The sequence below is a fragment of the Telmatherina bonti genome (assembly GCF_933228915.1).
Source record: "Telmatherina bonti genome assembly, chromosome: 13".
Classification (NCBI taxonomy): Eukaryota; Metazoa; Chordata; class Actinopteri; order Atheriniformes; family Telmatherinidae; genus Telmatherina; species Telmatherina bonti.
This window is the reverse complement of record NC_136611.1, coordinates 12,392,265-12,412,549: the sequence shown is the minus strand read 5'-3', so window position 1 is coordinate 12,412,549 and position 20,285 is coordinate 12,392,265. Positions and strand designations below refer to the sequence as shown.

The window sequence follows — 20,285 nt, the reverse complement described above, 5'->3', positions numbered from 1 at the left end:
TTTCAAAGTTCAATATACTGTACAGTATTCCACAGTAAGGTAAACAACTAATAAAGACATTTAAAGATTTATTTAAGACAGAAACTTTTCTAGATAAGTGGATCACATCCAATGCTAGAAATATCTAAAGATATCCAAAAATAACTCTTCCTGAAAATAGGATGACCTCACTTTCCGAGTATAAATCCGTTTTCAAACACAACGGCTGGGATTTCCCTTAAAAGCATTTTTTTCCCCTTCAAATGTCATTTCAAGACTCAAACCAATGTTCTGCTACACATAGGATGGAAAGAACACAAAGCATGATGGAAATAACATATTTGTTTAAATTTCATCAAGAATGGTGGTTTTGATGTTATTATACAAAATAAATTTGAACATTTACACAAAACTGACAAAAGGAAAACAACATCTAGGCTTGCAGAAAATGAAAAGGCCTATGACAGCAGCTACAAACAGCATGAAACTCTTGGTAAATGCTCTGGAACAATAACTACTGTAGTCATTGTCTCATACAACAGTCCTCCAGAGGTATGATTAGGAGGCAGGGTGGGAAACAGCCACAAGCATTTTACAGTTAATAGTCATCTTCACAGAAGCCGTCCCTCTGGAACATCTCAATTTTCAAGGATTTATGGAATAAAACTAGTGCTGGGCGGGATACCAGTCCATTTTAAAAACCAGTTTAAATGGCCAAAACAATACTCAGAACGTAGCGCAGAAGAAAACTGTTTGATGGGGGACGTTTTTCACTGTGGCATTGCTAAACAAACATGCAGCATGGTTCTGGTGTTATTAGAGATGTTGAGTAGACAAAATGAATGGAGACAGCTCAGAGAGTGAAGCTGCAGCAGATGTTGAAGTTAAACATGATGGCACAGAAGGAAAATGGACTCTGTTGTCTGGAGATACTTTGCTTCACATCCAACAATTTTTAAAGCAAACAATTATTTACAGGAAAGAAGCATTATGGGTAAATTGCTGAATCACCTTAGCTACAGATATGCTTTGAAGTACCAAGGATGTATGAAATTAATATTTAAAAAAAAAACAAGTGGTGGAACAAGATGACAAACATTTTCACACTCAGTGTAGCCAAACAAGCATTTGCTGAGTACTGTGGACAAAGATGGATTCAAGGACAATGGATCTGAGATATTATTAATGATTTAATGTTTGTCAGTTTTGTATCATGTACAATCCTCATAAGAGTGAACCAGGCTATTGTTAGATACCATGAATAACACCCAGTCATGCAGGTAAAAACAACAGTCTGACACTGTGCAACTGATAGCCTTTTAAAAAATATTGTGATATTTCATTTTGGTCATACTGCCCAGAACTAATTAAAACTATGCCTATTTTAAGTGAGGTGAAACTCACAGAGGCCACAAACCTGCTATCCTACCTTCAGCTGTGAGTGCCAAAGGTGTCAGAAAGTAGAACAATTTTATAAAACTAGGGCTGCAATGGTGGAATGGTGGTGAGCACTGTGGCCTCACAGCTAAAAGGTTGATGGAGTGTGAACATGAGTGGTTGTTTGTCTCTGTGCGGCCCTGCGATGGACTAAGCTGTCCTGGGTGTACCTTTCGCCCAAAGACTGCTGGGATAAGCTCCACCTTCACCACAACTCTGAATTGGATTAAGCGGTTAGGAAAATGAATGAATGAATGTCCACAAACTACAGAAATATAACATCATGAGAACAGCTGGCTGGCTACTGACCAGAAAGGGCTCATTTTCTTCTTGATATCCTATGAATGATAACTGACTAGTCAGTTAGATAAACAGATGAATAAGCTAGTTCAAAGTGGATAAACATCTGGATGTTTAAAAGTCGGTGCCAAGGATATTTTGTGAACAAAGGAAAACACAAAAAATAAAATGTGGCACAAATCAGATCATTGTCACCTCAGCATCATTGTTTTCGTACTTTTTACCCACACAGCTTGGTCTTTCTGAACTTTGAAGCCATTTGGCCACGTGTGGCATTTGCCAACAGCGGTAAATGAGCAACCTTGTTATGTGACAAGCTGGAATTGGCTTTAACAATTACAATATACTTTTGAACAAATATTGACCAAAGAATAGCTAGGCAGCAGATCAATCAGGTTAATATGACTGAATAATTAAAGTGTAATTAAATAACCTAAAACTTGATGAAAACATCTCTTATATTGCTTTTATTTTCCAGACGTTTGACAGCAAGATACAAAAGCTTTTTGATTTTACGAGGTTCAATATCAATAAAATAGCAGGATTGCTTTGCACAATAGTTATCTTGTCTCAAAAACATTTAGTGTTGGCACACAGCCTAAGAACATGGTCAGTCTTATGCAGTGACAATGCAGAAAGAAAAAACTCAGATCTTAGGAGAAAAACTGTATAAAATCCTCAACTTTCTGCCAACTGAGGTGTTAAAATACAGCTTTCAGCAGGAAACAGAGGAGTTGTGAAAGTAAAATGATTTACTGTCACTCAGTACAAATGCAAAATTCTACAAATGTGCACTGTACATTTTTCTACTTTTACTGTATTTTTATTCATGTGGTAATCTAAGATAGTATTTCGGTTATATATTAGAATAGTTAACTAGCTGACACGATAAAACTTTGGTTTATTCGTGCAATACTTTATCTTTATGATGTAAACAGGGTGCAGGTGTAACCAATGTGGTGGCAGTGGCACAAAAAGTAAGATAAGTTGCTCTATATAACCTGTAACCCATTGACCAAAAGTATTATAAACACTCGGAAATGATGAAAAATCATACAAAAATAAAATTTAAAAAAAAAAAGGGGGGGGGGGGGGGGGGGGCTGTGACCATTTTGTCTCCCTTATTTTGTTTTAACTATGCAAAAATGCCAGTTTTCACCTGAACCGGATTAGGCTGAGTTGGTCAAATACATACAGATAATAATAATAATAATAATACAGACACCATATGATTTCAGCAAAACCTTTTTCCTCCCAAATTACTAAACTGGTGAATCAACACTGCATAAAAATTAAAAATTGAAAGACATTTTAGGACTTTTCATTAGATTATTTTCTACTAAATGTTGCTGCCGGCAAAGTAATGTGTATTTTAAGCTACTGATTTGATTAGTCTATGAAATTATTTATTTTCTGTAAAAGACAGCATACAGAACTTTAACTCCCACTGATGTCCAATATATGCAGAATTCTTGTGTTCCTATGTTTGCATTTTGTTCAAGCAGCCCTGCTTTGACGTGATAGGGCTGATTCAGGTTGCAGGTAATAAGCCACTTTGTGTGGTGCTCAAACCAGCATTTTAACGTCAAATAGGTCATGCTCACCATGCACACTTCTTGATTTCTTTCCAAATTAAGTTTAACACAGCCTTGAGACCCTTAAACTGAATGAAAAAGCCTGGGGCTTGGAATCAGTCACCATTTTCCACTCCATTAATAACATAATGAGAGCAGTGCAAAGTGGCTAATACAATCACTAAAAGACTCTTAATGGTTTAAGGTCCAAAGAGCAGTGGTTGTGTTACCCCCCAGTTCTTGGTAATTATGATAATGTTCAATGAAACTTTCTGATAAGGATTTGACCATCCAATCACATACTTGCAATCCAATCCGATGATGTTGCATTGATGTATGCAACCAATGTATGGGACCAAAATAGAAATAAATAAAGAATGGGAATGGTCTTGAATCAAGCATTTAGGGCATGGTAAGTCATACACTCTACTTTGTAAGTAGTACTGTCAAGTCGTCTGCTACAGTTTAGAAGGAAGTGTTGAGCTGTAATTATTTGTTACATGTTAGATATTGAATATTAATCGATAGAACAATCTGTAGTAACCACAAAGTGGAATGGTGATTTCACAGAAAACAATGACCTAAAACAGGTTTCCAAAAATCTGGAGCAGGGATTATTTCCAAATATATGACAGTTTATCGCTGGGCAGTATTTCGAGTATAGACATGTATCTTGACAAGTCAACGTTGAGTACAAGCGGTGACAGAAAGTTGTAACCAACTACTTGTGATTTTTTTCGTAGTTTAGCTTCTCTCCTTCACAACAGACCGACAGCTCACAGCTCACTCCCCCCGACTATCCAGAAAACTCCAGCACACACACATTGTTTCAGGACAGGGGAGGGGAATGGGGATACAGCAATAAGACCATGCAGCTAGTCAGCTAGCAACATTATGTTATGTTAAGATTTGGAAATTGAATGCAAGACCTCCATTTAAGCAGAAACGCGCCTCAAAAATGACAATAACAAGGAGACTGAATGTTCATCTGTGCCTGTTTTCAGATAGACTTTGTACACCAGGGCAGAGAAAACTCCTCCACCTGCTCTTATTATTAAATAAGAGTTTATCTGAAACCAGAGGATTTTTATCTTTTTTGCAGGTAGTTAATGCAACAATTTTCAACGTACGCTCTCCAACTGCTGGTGGGAGTGTAGCTCACTCGTGTATTGACGACGTGGCATATTTAGGTATCAACATGGAGAGTAAGATCAATAACATCAGCTGTTTAGTGTTTATAATAAAATAAAAAAATATAAAACTTGTTGTAGGGAGAAACAGGACCTTACAATGCTACTGATATCTGATGCAACACAGAAAGGATCTAAATAATAGAAAATAAAATATTTAAATATAAAATGATTTAATAAAAATATATATGGGATATTGAGTGCCTATAGAACATTAAATAAACAAACGTGATCTTTTAGGGGTGGATGGAGTGCTGTTTGGAGGTTGGGACGCCCCCTTAAAATAATAAAACATCCATGCATAAAACAAAAAGATTGTTGAAAGGGAAAATAACAAAGACTGTAAATTTAGCAAAGTTTACCAAAATATTACTGGTGTCTTCTTATGGATGACAATTTTAAATTCAAAACTTACAATATTTTAGATATTTCAAAACAATATACAGAATCATGCATCAGGGAAACAAACCAACCAAACCCCCCCCAAAAAATTATTGGGATTGCAGTTATGGAACATATCACCCAGCTCTAGTGTAGATCTGCCGTCAACACGGTTCAATGACAACGCAAACTGTAAAATTCTGCAATTAAGCAATTTAAAGAGAGAAAAAAGATCTTTGGAGGTGTTTGTAATGTAGACATTTTTCAATAATAACAAAACAGGCATAGAGGGATGTAACACAGCATTAACTTACCACAAACTGCAAATGTTAGGGGCCCTGAACCTCTTTTAGTCAGGATATTGTGATGACTTTGGCAGGGAGCATATATTTGTGCTTCAAGCTATGAAAACAAGCATGTCTTTGAACTTCTGTAAGGGTGCCAGCACTTACACTGATCCTTATTTATAGCACTCCTTGTTCCCACACAGTATCGTTTACATTCAGTAAGGATCAGAATATGGAAGTGCTCAACATGCTTTAAATCTATCAATGAAACAGCTGCAGATGAGAATGCACTCTACATCTTATTATTGATAAACCTTGAGAATCCCATTGAATAAGACCCAGTTTATAAAACGCTTCTCTTTTTTCAGTCTTACAGCTTTGGTTATATCCACTGTCCATCTTTTATTTGCCTTGTCAAATTTTTTTTTTAATTGATTGAATTATTGATCATAATCATAAACGCCATAATCATCTTCATCAACGCTATAACCATCACAATCAATACAAATGCAAGAAAATATTTATTGAAAAAAAGAAAAAAAATATTAATTATGCATTGGTCTACTATATCTTTACTAAAAAATATGGGCAAACTAGAAGCACTCAGAGAACACAGACCTCTGCCAAGCCACTGCTAAATTGATTGTGGACATTATTAGAAGCGCTAATGACAAAATTATCTCAATCTCCAGAATGATCCAGACCACCTGCAAATCTAATCACTTGTTCTACTGAAATTTTCTGAAAATTTAATCAAAGTTTGTTCTTAGTATTTTCACAGACAGACAAACAAACCACCTCAGTCTCTGGAGAATTAATCAGGTTTTAAGACCTGATTTAAAAGAACTAAGAGGTTGTGTTGTGACTTAATGTGTTGTGTTGTAGCTTAATGTGTTGTGGCTTAATGTGTTGTGACTTAATGTGTTGCGTTGTGGCTTAATGTGTTGCGGCTAATTGTGTTGTGTTGTGGCTAATTGTGTTGTGTTGTGGCTTAATGTGTTGTGTTGCGGCTTAATGTGTTGTGTTGCGGCTTAATGTGTTGTGTTGCGGCTTAATGTGTTGTGTTGCGGCTTAATGTGTTGTGACTTAATGTGTTGTGACTTAATGTGTTGTGACTTAATGTGTTGTGATGTGGCTTAATGTGCTGTGATGTGGCTTAATGTGTTGTGGCTTAATGTGTTGTGGCTTAATGTGTTGTGGCTTAATGTGTTGTGGCTTAATGTGTTGTGATGTGGCTTAATGTGTTGTGGCTTAATGTGTTGTGTTGTGGCTTAATGTGTTGTGTTGTGGCTTAATGTATTGTGTTGTGGCTTAATGTGTTGCGGCTTAATGTATTGTGTTGTGGCTTAATGTGTTGCGGCTTAATGTGTTGTGATTAAATGTGTTGTGATTTAATGTGTTGTGTTGTGACTTAATGTGTTGTGATGTGGCTTAATGTGTTGTGATGTGGCTTAATGTGTTGTGATGTGGCTTAATGTGTTGTGATGTGGCTTAATGTGTTGTGGCTTAATGTGATGTGGCTTAATGGGTTGTGATGTGGCTTAATGTGTTGTGTTGTGGCTTAATGTGATGTGTTGTGGCTTAATGTATTGTGTTGTGGCTTAATGTATTGTGTTGTGGCTTAATGTATTGTGTTGTGGCTTAATGTATTGTGTTGTGGCTTAATGTGTTGTGTTGTGTGGTTGCTAATTGTGTTGTGGCTTAATGTGTTGTGTTGTGTCTAATTGTGTTGTGTTGTGACTTAATGTGTTGTGGGGTGGCTAATTGTGTTGTGGGGTGGCTAATTGTGTTGTGTTGTGGCTAATTGTGTTGTGTTGTGGCTAATTGTGTTGTGTTGTGGCTAATTGTGTTGTGTTGTGGCTTAATGTGTTGTGTTGTGGCTTAATGTGTTGTGTTGTGGCTTAATGTGTTGTGGGTAATTGTGTTGTGTTGTGACTTAATGTGTTGTGTGGTGGCTTATTGTGTTGTGTTGTGACTTATTGTGTTGTGTTGTGACTTATTGTGTTGTGGCTAATTGTGTTGTGTTGTGACTTAATGTGTTGTGTTGTGACTTAATGTGTTGTGACTTAATGTGTTGTGATGTGACTTAATGTGTTGTGACTTAATGTGTTGTGATGTGACTTAATGTGTTGTGCTGTGGCTTAATGTGTTGCGGCTAATTGTGTTGTGTTGTGGCTAATTGTGTTGTGTTGTGACTTAATGTGTTGTGCTGTGACTTAATGTGTTGCGTTGTGGCTTAATGTGTTGCGGCTAATTGTGTTGTGTTGTGGCTGTGTTGTGTTGTGACTTAATGTGTTGCGTTGTGGCTTAATGTGTTGCGTTGTGGCTTAATGTGTTGTGTTGTGGCTTAATGTGTTGTGTTGTGGCTAATTGTGTTGTGTTGTGGCTAATTGTGTTGTGTTGTGACTTAATGTGTTGTGTTGTGACTTAATGTGTTGTGTTGTGACTTAATGTGTTGTGTTGTGGCTTAATGTGTTGCGTTGTGGCTTAATGTGTTGCGTTGTGGCTTAATGTGTTGCGTTGTGGCTTAATGTGTTGCGTTGTGGCTTAATGTGTTGTGGCTAATTGTGTTGTGTTGTGGCTTAATGTGTTGTGTTGTGGCTTAATGTGTTGTGTTGTGGCTTAATGTGTTGTGGCTTAATGTGTTGTGTTGCAGCTTAATGTGTTGTGGCTTAATGTGTTGTGTTGTGGCTTAGTGTGTTGTGTTGTGGCTTAGTGTGTTGTGTTGTAGCTTAGTGTGTTGTGTTGTAGCTTAGTGTGTTGTGTTGTGGCTTAATGTGTTGCGTTGTGGCTTAATGTGTTGCGTTGTGGCTTAATGTGTTGCGGCTAATTGTGTTGTGTTGTGGCTTAATGTGTTGTGTTGTGGCTTAGTGTGTTGTGTTGTAGCTTAGTGTGTTGTGTGGTGGCTAATTGTGTTGTGTGGTGGCTTAGTGTGTTGTGTGGTGGCTAATTGTGTTGTGTTGTGGCTTAGTGTGTTGTGTTGTGGCTTAATGTGATGTGTTGTGGCTTAATGTGTTGTGTTGTGACTTAATGTGTTGTGACTTAATGTGTTGTGTTGTGGCTTAATGTGTTGCGTTGTGGCTTAATGTGTTGCGTTGTGGCTTAATGTGTTGCGGCTAATTGTGTTGTGTTGTGGCTTAATGTGTTGTGTTGTGGCTTAGTGTGTTGTGTTGTAGCTTAGTGTGTTGTGTGGTGGCTAATTGTGTTGTGTGGTGGCTTAGTGTGTTGTGTGGTGGCTAATTGTGTTGTGTTGTGGCTTAGTGTGTTGTGTTGTGGCTTAATGTGATGTGTTGTAGCTTAGTGTGTTGTGTGGTGGCTAATTGTGTTGTGTGGTGGCTTAGTGTGTTGTGTGGTGGCTAATTGTGTTGTGTTGTGGCTTAGTGTGTTGTGTTGTGGCTTAATGTGATGTGTTGTGGCTTAATGTATTGTGTTGTGTTCTGGCTTTTGTTTTGCTGTGAAACTTCAGGGCCACCATGCTTTAAGATTAATAACATTTTTTTTTTTATTTCATAATAATAATGATAATAATAATAATAAAAAAAACAACAACATAGATTTTCCCCAAATAATTGTAACACTTGGGGTGAGAAGTGAACTTGTCCCAAAGTTAAAAGTCTTAGCTGCATGTTGGACCAGAACCATGTTGTCCCTTATACAAAACCAGCAACATTTTTAAATCAATTTTTTGCCACACAGCATACCAGTGTCAAGATCTCAGAACTGGAGTGACATGCCACGATATGAGTGACATCCAGCCTCGGGATGCCTGGGATTTTATTGTACATCGCTAGTTTGGGATGTGCAATGAAATTATGTTATGAGATTGAATCTAAATTCATGTCACTCTTGGTGATACACATTACACGTTGTCAGCCAATCTACTGAGAGCAAATGGTGTGTCCCTCAAAACAAACCAGTGCGACAATGGTCAATGGTTGTAGCTTACATCAAAACACACCACTCTTTATTACTATTTGCACCATCAGTAGGGACAAGCGCTGACGGCATGCAGCTCAGAATGAGTAGACACAACAAGAGGCAAGACTCAGACTTGCATTATTCTCCTAAACTATCAGGATAATTATAAATGTGACTTTTTTTTTTTACAACATAACCATGTCTGCTTTCACTAAAAGGCTGCATGCAACACATCTAATTATCTTCGCTGTCTGTGTTTGGCGAACGACCTGCATACTCACACAATGCCATAACCTCCCCTCTATGTGTACTGATACTTTGAATCAATAAGAAGCAAGCCTTGCTTTGTTACACATTTGTTATTTAAGTGCTCTTGTTGCAATATTTAAGCAGTCTAATACATTTTTTGTAAAGAAAACACCCAACAAAAGATATAGTGACTTCAAGCTTCCTGCAGGCAGAAAGAGGGAAGAGACTGTACTGTGGTGGACACGCTCCAAATATTTGAGAAGCAAATTTTATCAAGTGAAAGTTGCCAAATACTGCACCGCAGTTCCTAAACTGAAAAAGGTTCACCTGTTGATTAATTCGGCAATAAATAACATAAGTCATTAGCTGTTAGATTTTAACTACTTATAAACATCTTACAAACATCCAATCTTAATGGTAATTAAAATCATTCTTATAGAAACAGCAGTATTTCAGCAATGTCTCTGTTTAATATTCACACATTCAGTTATAGAACTACCTGAAGCTGGTGATAGTCACCTGCATAAGACAGGCCCTGTTGTTTATTCTTGTGCCTATTTTCACCTTTCATACCCAACAACCATTGAATGAAGTGTAGCACACTTTTCCCCCCCTCTACCTCTAGCCAACAGAACAGCAGCCACTGTTTCTAATAACAACAAGAAAAGATTAAAGCCACAGAAAAATCTGTAGGTTCAAGTCTTTCACATATACAACACTTCACAATATGCTCCTATGGATATAAAACATAGAAAAGGAACATACATCCATTTACTTACCGTATAAATCCCAATCCTGCACAAGGCGAGTGAGAGCTGCATGTGCTCCGACATTGTGCTCAACAACAAGCGTAACCCCCGGCAACAAACAACCCAAGCCTTGAGAGTAAGTGAATGGATGGAGGAGGATCAGGAGTAGCTGAGAACAGCAGCGTCAGAACAACAACATGAGTTCAGCCGCGTAGTGTCTAACAGTCAGCCGTCAATAGCCTTGAGGCTATTAAATCTGAAGAGGAGGATATTGTGTTTATTCTCCTTGGTCATTCATAGAAAGATTTTTTATTTTTTATTTTTTTTAAACTATGAAAATAAGGATCAACAGACGGAGACTAGCTTAAGATTGTGAGGATCTCTCTCTCTCCACAAAGATTAAAGGCTCACTGATAACTAGAGATCCAGAATAAGACTGCAAATTGGATTAGTCACCATTACACACCCACACATTATGCCCATACTGTATCCACAGCTTTATCAGGTATGAGAACCAATGCTTTCTACATAGAGGAGGATGAAAGGATTGACCGCTTGAGCTTGTAGCGGTTATGGGGATTTCAATGCGTGTTATTGGGCTGTTTTGTCGGATGTCGGCCTGTGAACTGAGTCATGTTCAGATTGCTTGTCATCTCAGCTGTATTGTGTAGTTGCAGACTAACCACCTGCTGACATAATGCCGTTATGTTTAATATTCAAGTAATTCAACATGATATCTAATTGAAGCAGCAACAAGCAGACATCAAGTTTTTGTACTTTTGGCTTGATATTGATAAACTTGTGCAAAAAAAAAAAAAAAAAAAAAATGCAAACGACATAAAAAAGCATGCAGCATTTAAAAGTTCCAACAAACTTAACAGTTTTTGTCACTGCAAAACTGCATTCAAAATTTAAAGCGTTTTCCAAGGTTTCATCAAGGACAGGACATAGTTTCATTTCATAGATTTCACAATAAATCAAAATAAATTAGCAAAAAAAAAAAAAAAAAGCTTTTTTTCCCCAAGGTTGAAACAAAGGAAAACTTACATTTTTCTCATTTTTCGTGACTAATGTAAAAGAGGGGTCCCCTTTATACATTATCATTCTTTAACTTCTAAACAGTTTATTTCACATGTTTTTACAAAGAACAAGAGAAGGATTTGTTGCTATTTGCAGGCAGGTGAAGCATGTGTGCAGCGCAATGAACAGAAAACAAGTGAAAAACAGCAAATGGAAACATTTAGTAGCAGAACAAAACCTAGCAGGCTGGAGAGGGGAGTTGCTTTGTTTATAAAATAGAAGTGGCAGCAGAACTTCTCAGTAGATCAGACTCATTTGTCTCAGGCTGAGATAAATGCAGCGGCGTTCTCACAGCCCTTTCAGCAGGACAACCTGTGCCTCCCTCCCTGCGGCGAGAGGGGCAGGGCGGTTGTGTCTGTCCACTTATAGTGTGCCAAGCTCCCCCACCGAGAGATTGCCTCTCAGAGTGGACAGACAGCTCTGGAAGAAAGAGCCACAGTTCTGCTGTGAGCAGCGAGGAAGGAAGCAATAATGACATTCTCTCAGATGGAGGCATTAAGGCACTTAATGCATTAAAATTCAATTGTGCAGCTTTTAAGTTCTACAAATGAAGTTCACATGCTAAAATAATATATTGTTCAGCCATATGTTACTCTTCTGACATTTTTTTTATATTAGGCACAAACACACTAGCATAGGATAGTTCATGCATAGATCCTGATTTTCTTAGTATAAAATCAGGACATTTATATTCGTGTTTTGCTTTTTCTCACTAATTGACAAGAAAATAAATACTATTTATACATTTCAGTACAGTTATCATAGATGCTCTTTTTATGCAGCTGCTTAAGAAACATGATCTCTCTCTAGTAAAGCCATTTGATATAGCCAATTATAACAGGATACAATGTTCTACATGTGCCTTTAGTTAACCCAATAAAATGAACTAGATCTTCAAATTGTTTTGGCAGAAATATTCAAATTTTCACACACCACTGGAGGAGAATAAAAAAACACTAATGGCACAGCCATACTCATTTCCAGGATACATTTCCTCATGTGAAGGAACAGCAATGCAAAACTTAATGCAACAAGACAGCTTTTATAGTGTGGAAAAGCAAAGGAAGTAAAATGCAACAAATATAAAGCAGTTCACCACTGCCTCTTTAAAGCAATGGCTCATGAACTTATGTGGATGTCAATAACAGAAGCATTATAAGGCTTATTTCCCTCTAGTGTAACACATATATCGCTCCAGCTCAAGATGCTGACTCATTAGCACTTTCAACAGACAGTAAAAATCACTGCACCGAACTAACCTGACGATGCAAAAAGCTGCCCGGCATATTCCTCATAAGTTTAAGTGAAACAAAGCGGTTTAAGAATGTTTCTTTGCCCAGAAAAGGTTTTATGATGACTGGAGACCATGCCCTTTCAAACATGAACAGCTTTAAGTAACTCTGGCTAACTCCACCAAACTTCATCGATTCACAGTCATTGAGAACTGAGCAAAGCAGCTCTCATCAATGGATCAAGTAACTTATTAAACCTTTAAGTAGCCAGCAGTAAAACAATTATATCCTGGTGAAATATCTTATCTGCCTTACAATAGGTCATTTTCTTGTTTGGCTCTGAAAATAATTGGCAGAGTTCTCTGCCAGCATCTGTAAGGTGTGCAACACAGTCAGGTTAGGGACATTGCTGGGAGGAAAAACAGCATCAGCTGTGTAGCACACCTGCTCTCAAGCTAATTCATTTGCTGTCAGGCACCTCTCATTAGCTCACATTTCCCCTGTGTTATGCATGTGTGATGTAAATCTGCCATATGCCTGCTGTGTGTCCTTGAAGAGGAGGTGTGCTCTGGGATACAATCAGTCAAATTACATCCAGGTTTCAGTTTTAGTCAGTTCACACAAGGAATAGTTGCATTTCAAAGAAGGTAGACAATAAAGTTAATATAAAAACAAGCTGATCTTGTATTAGACAGCCTTATTCATCTTGTCAAGTTCTATCATTGAAAGAAGCTATGGGAATCAAGATTACTGAGAGAGAGAGAGAGAGAGAGAGAGAGAGAGAGAGAGAGACAGAGAGAGAGAGAGAGAGAGAAGGTATCATGACATAAAAACTAATATTTAAGGACTGATTGTAATTGCATTACTTTTTTTAAAGCAGTCTTACATAACTTTTTGACCTTGAAACCCTGTGCTGACTTGTTTTGATGGCACACTGACATTAATTATGCGCCTTCCAGGAGCCATCACTCCCCTGCATGCCTCCGAGGCTGAGAACTTCTCTTGATAACTTTTTCCAGCTCAGGGCATAATCATATGATCACATTAGCAATTTTGAACACACATCATGGCTGCATCAGCAAAGAACTGCGAGAGGATATCGTTGGAGGAAGGGAGAAGGGAGAGAAGGTGACAGAACAAGAGATGACATCTGACTGTGTTTCACTGGCAAGAGAGATCAGAGAAGAGACAGGATGCAGGGTAGATTTTAAATTAGCTGTCGCTAAGGGGCACAAATAGTGTGGAAAGCTGCCAGAGTTCAGCAGTGTTCATTTAAAAACAGCGCACACACTCAAAAAAGACAACAGAAACTTTCATGGTGTGATTTAGAGATATCTTAAATGTTTCCCTGTTGCAACACACCCAATTCACATTAAAGCATTCTCCTGAAAAACTTGTTAAGTGCTGCCCAAACAGCACTGACAGCAGGAAACATATAAAGCCTGCAGGACAGCGGTCCTCAATGACTCACTTCGGCCTAACACCCCTGGCCTAACGTGAGCAGTGATACCAAAATATTATCTGAGAATAGTAAACTAATCATTTTCATTGCTGCAGCCTGATACTGAGCTCGATTGTGCGTGAAATCCAGGTTGAGGAAGACACAATGCCTCATAAATAATCTCCTTTGCATAGTTTCCATTTTGTTGCATTGTGGTGTGAAATCCTGATGTAAAATTAAAAGACCTTAAAAGTAATATGTTTGGATGTTTATTCCTTTAGATGTGAAGCTCTTAAATCATATTTGATCCTGCAAACTCCAAAAGTCACATAGCCAAACTGTGACGAATGCAAGCATCACATGATCACAGAAAAAGAATAACCAAAAGATCTGGATCATCTACAACACCATTAATCAAGTAAAACAATGAAAACAAAGAATGTCTTCAAACAGAGCAAGTTTAGGAAAAGTAAAGATTAGGGTCAGGTTATATCAACAGTTGAATAGCCTCCCTCATGGAGCAGCTTTAAGTCCATTATTTGACACTGGAAAGAACCTGACACCATACAAAACCTGCCCAAAAAGAGCAGACCACCAAAACTTGCAGATCAGGCCTAACCAGTGACTGCCTATGATATCTTCACAAAATATGTTCTGAATATGTCAGAAATATAAAAACATTCAATATCCAGTTTGTCATTTTCACAAAAGGAACCCTGAACCTGCGTACAAACTCTGTGTACAAAACTTCTGCTTTTAAAACACCATTTGCTGAAGTTTGGCAACACTGTCTGATTTATACATCATCTAAAAGGCAAAGAAGGGTTTAAACATTACTCTGCATTTTATATGTAACTGGTCATACTTAACCCAAATGTAATTCATTGACTTGTGTCTGTTCACAACAGCAGGTGAGTTTTTAAGTCATTGTAATGAGAATAATGTTAAAATAATGCAAGAATGATCAAACTGACTGCAAAACTGGGGAAAAAACAACAATTAAACATTCTACAACAAGCATCAATTAATCTATAGTTACTAGTATGTAAACAGCCTTTTTTCATCAACATTAAAAGTATATAATTTAATGCAATTACCTTTCAGGTAAATTTGAGGTAATTTCCCCCTCGTGTTTGCATTCTTTTGCCCCAAGCATGACCCAGATGAATAAAAAAAACAGCCTAGTTTATTAATTGACGAAGCTCTGTTAGGTTTTCCCATCATTAAAATGGCTTCAACCCAGTGCCTGGCAGTTGTTGTCACCGAGTCGTCCACATAACTCAAATTCCACCAAAAGCTTTCTGGATGTTTGAACAGCATGAATATTTTTTCACAAAATCTCACATCTGTCTTTTTAAAAGACAAGGTAAATACATTTAATTATCAACATTTTGAGGGTGCTGTTATTATTTTGTAGCAAAAATAAACCAGTCATAATCAAAAGCACATAGTGTTAATTTTGATAACCTTCTGGCTGTGACTCTACCAGCTATAGACATGAATGGGCACAAATGATGCATAAAGTATCATAGTGAAAGAGGAGACAAAATAATGCTGCATGCTTGCAGTTTGAAATACAAAGTGTTGGTTGTGTATTCACTAGCTTTAATGCAAGTTACTGTCTTGCACCGAATGCAGCTGTAATTTGGTAAGGCTGTGCCATGGCAAGTGCTAGAACCAAATTCCTCTCTCGGTGCTGCAGTTTTCAATAGTCTTTTTTTAACACTATGCTGACTATGCAGCAGTTAAGTCCCTTTAACGTGTTCCACCTCCCGGGTGAAAGAAAATCCACCATAGATCAGATCACAGCTCCTGTCATAACTTAAACCATGGTTACTGACCAGTAATGTGCTATAATAACCTCCTTAAATTACAGTTAACCCCAGCTTCCTTTCTTAGACAAACTTAATCTAAAGCCTCATGTAAAGGCATGGAAACAACACAAGACTAATGTAATTTATTTCAGGTTTATCAATATGCTCTCTCTGATTTATAGGAAGAGACAGACATAGTCAAGGCCTGAATTTTGTACATTTCCAGTGTTGCACAGCAGGAAAGGCCCGACGCCTACTGAGTGCCTGACCTCAGAGCAGAGCAAAGCACTCTGTTCCAGCAGTCAGAGTTACAGCTGTGCTTCAGTTCTCACAGAAAATACTGAATCCCTCTAGCATGCTAACTTTTAAGTTACTTTCTCTTAGTCCACACACACACACACACAACTATCTTAAATAAACTTGATCTATGATCATATTGCAAAAATGTCCAAAATGTGTCAGAAGTTGTATTGCATAATTGCCCCCAAGTAATGAGGAGACAATGTGAAAGTTTAATACATGTAATATCACCTGGGTATGGTTTTGATGGTTTCTGCTCTGAGGTTTACCCTTTAGTCTCAACAAATTTCCATTCACAGGGGGGTTTACAGAATAACCCACGTTAACTATGAATGCAGTACTTCTGTAGTTACTCTGATTCAAGAAGCTACAGACAACCACAGCAGTTCTAGTTGCAGTTACCACAATCAGCTTTGTGATCCTGACTTAAGAAATGTCCCAGTGAAGGCAGAGTTCAAAGTTCTTCTTAGGTCTCACATCTTGGGAGGCCCGTTTATAAACAAGCTGATAACACTGGGTGGGCAAGTTCCTCTGCACTTCACAATGTCATGTTGCCCCCTCCCTCCTGTGAGATGACAGGACAATGTCTGTGTACACTTTTTCCTCTGGCTTTCCAAATTCCCAGGCAAAGCCTTCAGTTACAGCTTCCTCTCCATTGTTGTATCGTTTCAGCAGCAACCATCCAATCTCTAATGTGGGCATAGGCCCTATATGTAGATATGCACACACACATTTTATATATATATATATATATATACACACATATACATATATATATATATATATATATATATATATATATATATATATATATATATATATATATATATATATATACACCTATATATATATATACACACACACACCTATATATATATATATATACACACATATATATATATACACACATATATATATATATATATATATACACACACACACATATATATATATACACACACACACACATATATATACACACACACATATATATACACACACACACACATATATATATATACACATATACATATATACGCATATACATATATACGCATATACATATATACGCATATACATATATACACACATATATATACACACACATATATATACACACACATATATATACACACACATATATATACACACACATATATATATGTATATATATATATATATATATATATATATATATATATATATATATATATATATATATACATACACATACATACATACGTACATACATACATATATAAACACACACACACACACACATATATACATATAAGTACACGTAGACACACACACACACAGATAGATAGATAGATAGATAGATAGATAGATAGATTAGATAGATTAGATAGATTAGATAGATAGATGTGTTTATACGCGAACAAGCATATGAAACCAGTGTGACGACATTTTGACTCCATATAACATAATAAGCAACAGCTGTGAATTTTGGGGAGAAAACTAGCCTAATGACACGAAGTGAAGCTAGCACTGCGTGGGTGTAGCTATTTGACAAGCTGCCCTGGTTTACATGTAAACAGTTTTCCTTCTGGGTCAACCAGTTAGACCTATTCACACAGTTATGATAGGATGAGCTACAGGCTCGACCTGACACATTAGCATAATACAAGGTATTCTCCATCTAACGTTGACTATAAGTAACATGATAACAACATGCCCAGTCCAACTTGATGATAATCACACCTGACATCGATATCAAACAGGAGCCCAAGTACCAACAACTAAACCTTGAAATCAGTGTTTGATGAGCAGAACCAAAACCATCGCATTTCGATTCGTTTACTCACCAGATAATCCATGTACTATCACTGACCAGCCACAGCAGCACGACCTAGCTTCGTAGTAATTCCGTTTTGCCTTAATGGGTCCAAAAATCTTATGAATTTTAGCCCACGACGCTTTGTATTCCCCGCCTCCAGACAGCCACAACAGGATAGAAAAAACAGGCTTTTGTGGGTTTAAAAGCAGGAATTTTCGTCGTTTTCTTCTCTTAGGAGCCAAGTTATTAAAAAACTGCGGCTGAGTTTGTTTATAAGAAAGGGAAAGGCAGAGTTCGTGTGTTGTTTTTCTATATAAACAGCTCTGTTTCGACCTGCTGACTTCCAGTTTTTATCACACAATATCAGTGGAGTGTTTGGTTGAGGAAACCAAACGAATGCTTCAACGTTACGTCACGCACGTCCTTTTGCGCACGCAACGTGGTCATGTGACCAAACACATGGAGGCTATTTTCATTCTTGATTCTGAGAGAGATTCGTGCACAAGTTGTTTTTAGATTGATTTTTCATAATTATTATTAGGATTTCTCCCCCCAAAAAACTGAGATACTTTTGATTTTTTCTATTTAATTTGTTTGTAATTGTGTTTATTGTTTTTATCCCAGTAATCTGCCTGTTAACTTTGCAACAATAAACAAGCCATCTCTCACTCTGAGATCCTTCTGGCATTACATGTTTTGTAAAGTAGCCAGTTTAGCCAAAGTACATGCAGTCCTTCCTTTTTGTTTAAATGATCATCAGATGGTTTTCTTTTGCCGTATTATTAACATATGCAAAGTCTTTTCCAAAAATGCAGTTTATGTTCTGTAGTTCTGTAGTTTTTTTTTTTTTGTTTTGTTTTGTTTTTTTACTTCCTTTCACGTTAAGATTGTAAATCAAAAGTTTTCATATGTGACACATTGAAATCATCCTATCACCCTGGAGACTTCACTCATCTTCAATATTTTATGTGATGCTCTGTTAAAGAAATTTCCCTGAAATTATTCTAGTGAAAGATTAACTAGATGTCACAAAAGCAAAGTGAGCGTTGAGATGGAAAACGTGTTATTGTATTAAATTACATATACAGAACAGAATAAATGTTTACAATGAAACAGTCTGTCTTTAAGATATTTGATTCCGTCAGATCTGAAAGGGGAGACCTCTGGTGGCCGGCATGAACATGGCGGTTTAATAAATAACGCAGGCGCACAAACACTCATACATTTCTCTGCAGCTGGGTTTTGTGTTTTTGCTGTATACTATATGGACACTTCATCATAAAGAAAGTAGGACCTTTAAACATTTGTTTTAATCTAGCTAAATCTTGATTTACATAATTATAAACGCTATTCAAACAAATTATGAAATTCAGAAGCTTTCTACGACGTGTGAACAGATGGCCACTAGGGGGCAGCATCCACCAAAATAAATCCAAGCGCTGCAAAACAGTCCTGTTCTGTTGCCTTCATATTGTTCCCAAAGGAAGGGGCTTGTTATAATGAATAAATAAATTAACAAAGATTTCTTCAAGAAAAAAAAGAGAGAAAGAAAGAAAGAAAGAAAGAAATTGTATCTTTAAAGCCTTTCACATAAAAATATGTTAATATGTATATTGTAAATCGAAAAATATCTGAACTATTTCAAGTTATTTTATGTTCAATCTGTTGAATTTACATTTTAGAATTATGAAAAAAAAAAAAAAAAAGAGACCAAACTAAAAAAGCTGTCTGGAAGCAGGGGTTCTGGGAAAATGGCTGGTTCCAAAAGGTTTTCTTTTCTTGTAGGTATTTTAAGCTTTGAGTCAAAAACTGTGATGTACACTGTATCCTTTTGGCTCAATTAGACCATATAATCCTATTGGATGATCAAATGGAACTTTATCAATGCGAAAATATTATTTATATCCTTTCAAAGATAATGAGCAAAGAAAACCCCATCCTTATGAGCTCTTTGTAACTCTACATTTCCACATCAGTTAATAGCTCATGGGACTGCCCCATAAAGAACCAGATCCATATATAATAGTGTAGCACCTATTAACTATGTAGGTTTTAAAAAAAAAAAAAAAAAAAAAAAAAGTGAAATCACTAGAGCTGAAAATGTAACTACAAGAGAACACAGTGATTTGGCAGCTTACAAGATCGGCAGACTGATTTGTGTTTATTATGAACTGGTGATTTGAATTGATTCTAAATTAATGTGAATAATTTATAAAATTGTTAGATATCTAAGAATAAACGACCAGCCACTCAGCCTTTAACTTTATAGTATCAAATGAACATTGATACTATGGAACAGCTGGCATGATGTCATAATGTAGATAACATTGCTAAAGAATGAAGGGTGAAGATAAATTGTCGACAAGATGTCAACATGGAATCCAGTACATGCAGCTACGTCAGAGACAGTCTTATTGGAAACTGAAAGAAAAATTCCTCTTCAGCGACAAATAATGGTCCATGTGCAAATACCTATGTCTATATCTCTATCTATCTATGTCTCTATCTATGTATCTATCTATCTATCTATCTATCTCTCTTCATATATATATATAT

General features: G+C 36.9%; 1 protein-coding gene across 1 annotated transcript in view; it reads right to left on the bottom strand.

Moving 5' to 3' along the window:
- The window catches only part of LOC306764365 (ADP-ribosylation factor-like protein 15), a 103,294-nt gene extending 85,294 nt beyond the window's left edge, over nucleotides 1-18,000 (bottom strand). Inside the window, exon 1 of the mRNA XM_079251511.1 lies at nucleotides 17,758-18,000. Coding sequence (XP_079107637.1) covers nucleotides 17,758-17,769 — 12 coding nt within the window. The 5' untranslated portion in view covers nucleotides 17,770-18,000. The remainder of the gene's footprint in view (nucleotides 1-17,757) is intronic.
- Nucleotides 18,001-20,285: the final 2,285 nt, after the last annotated feature.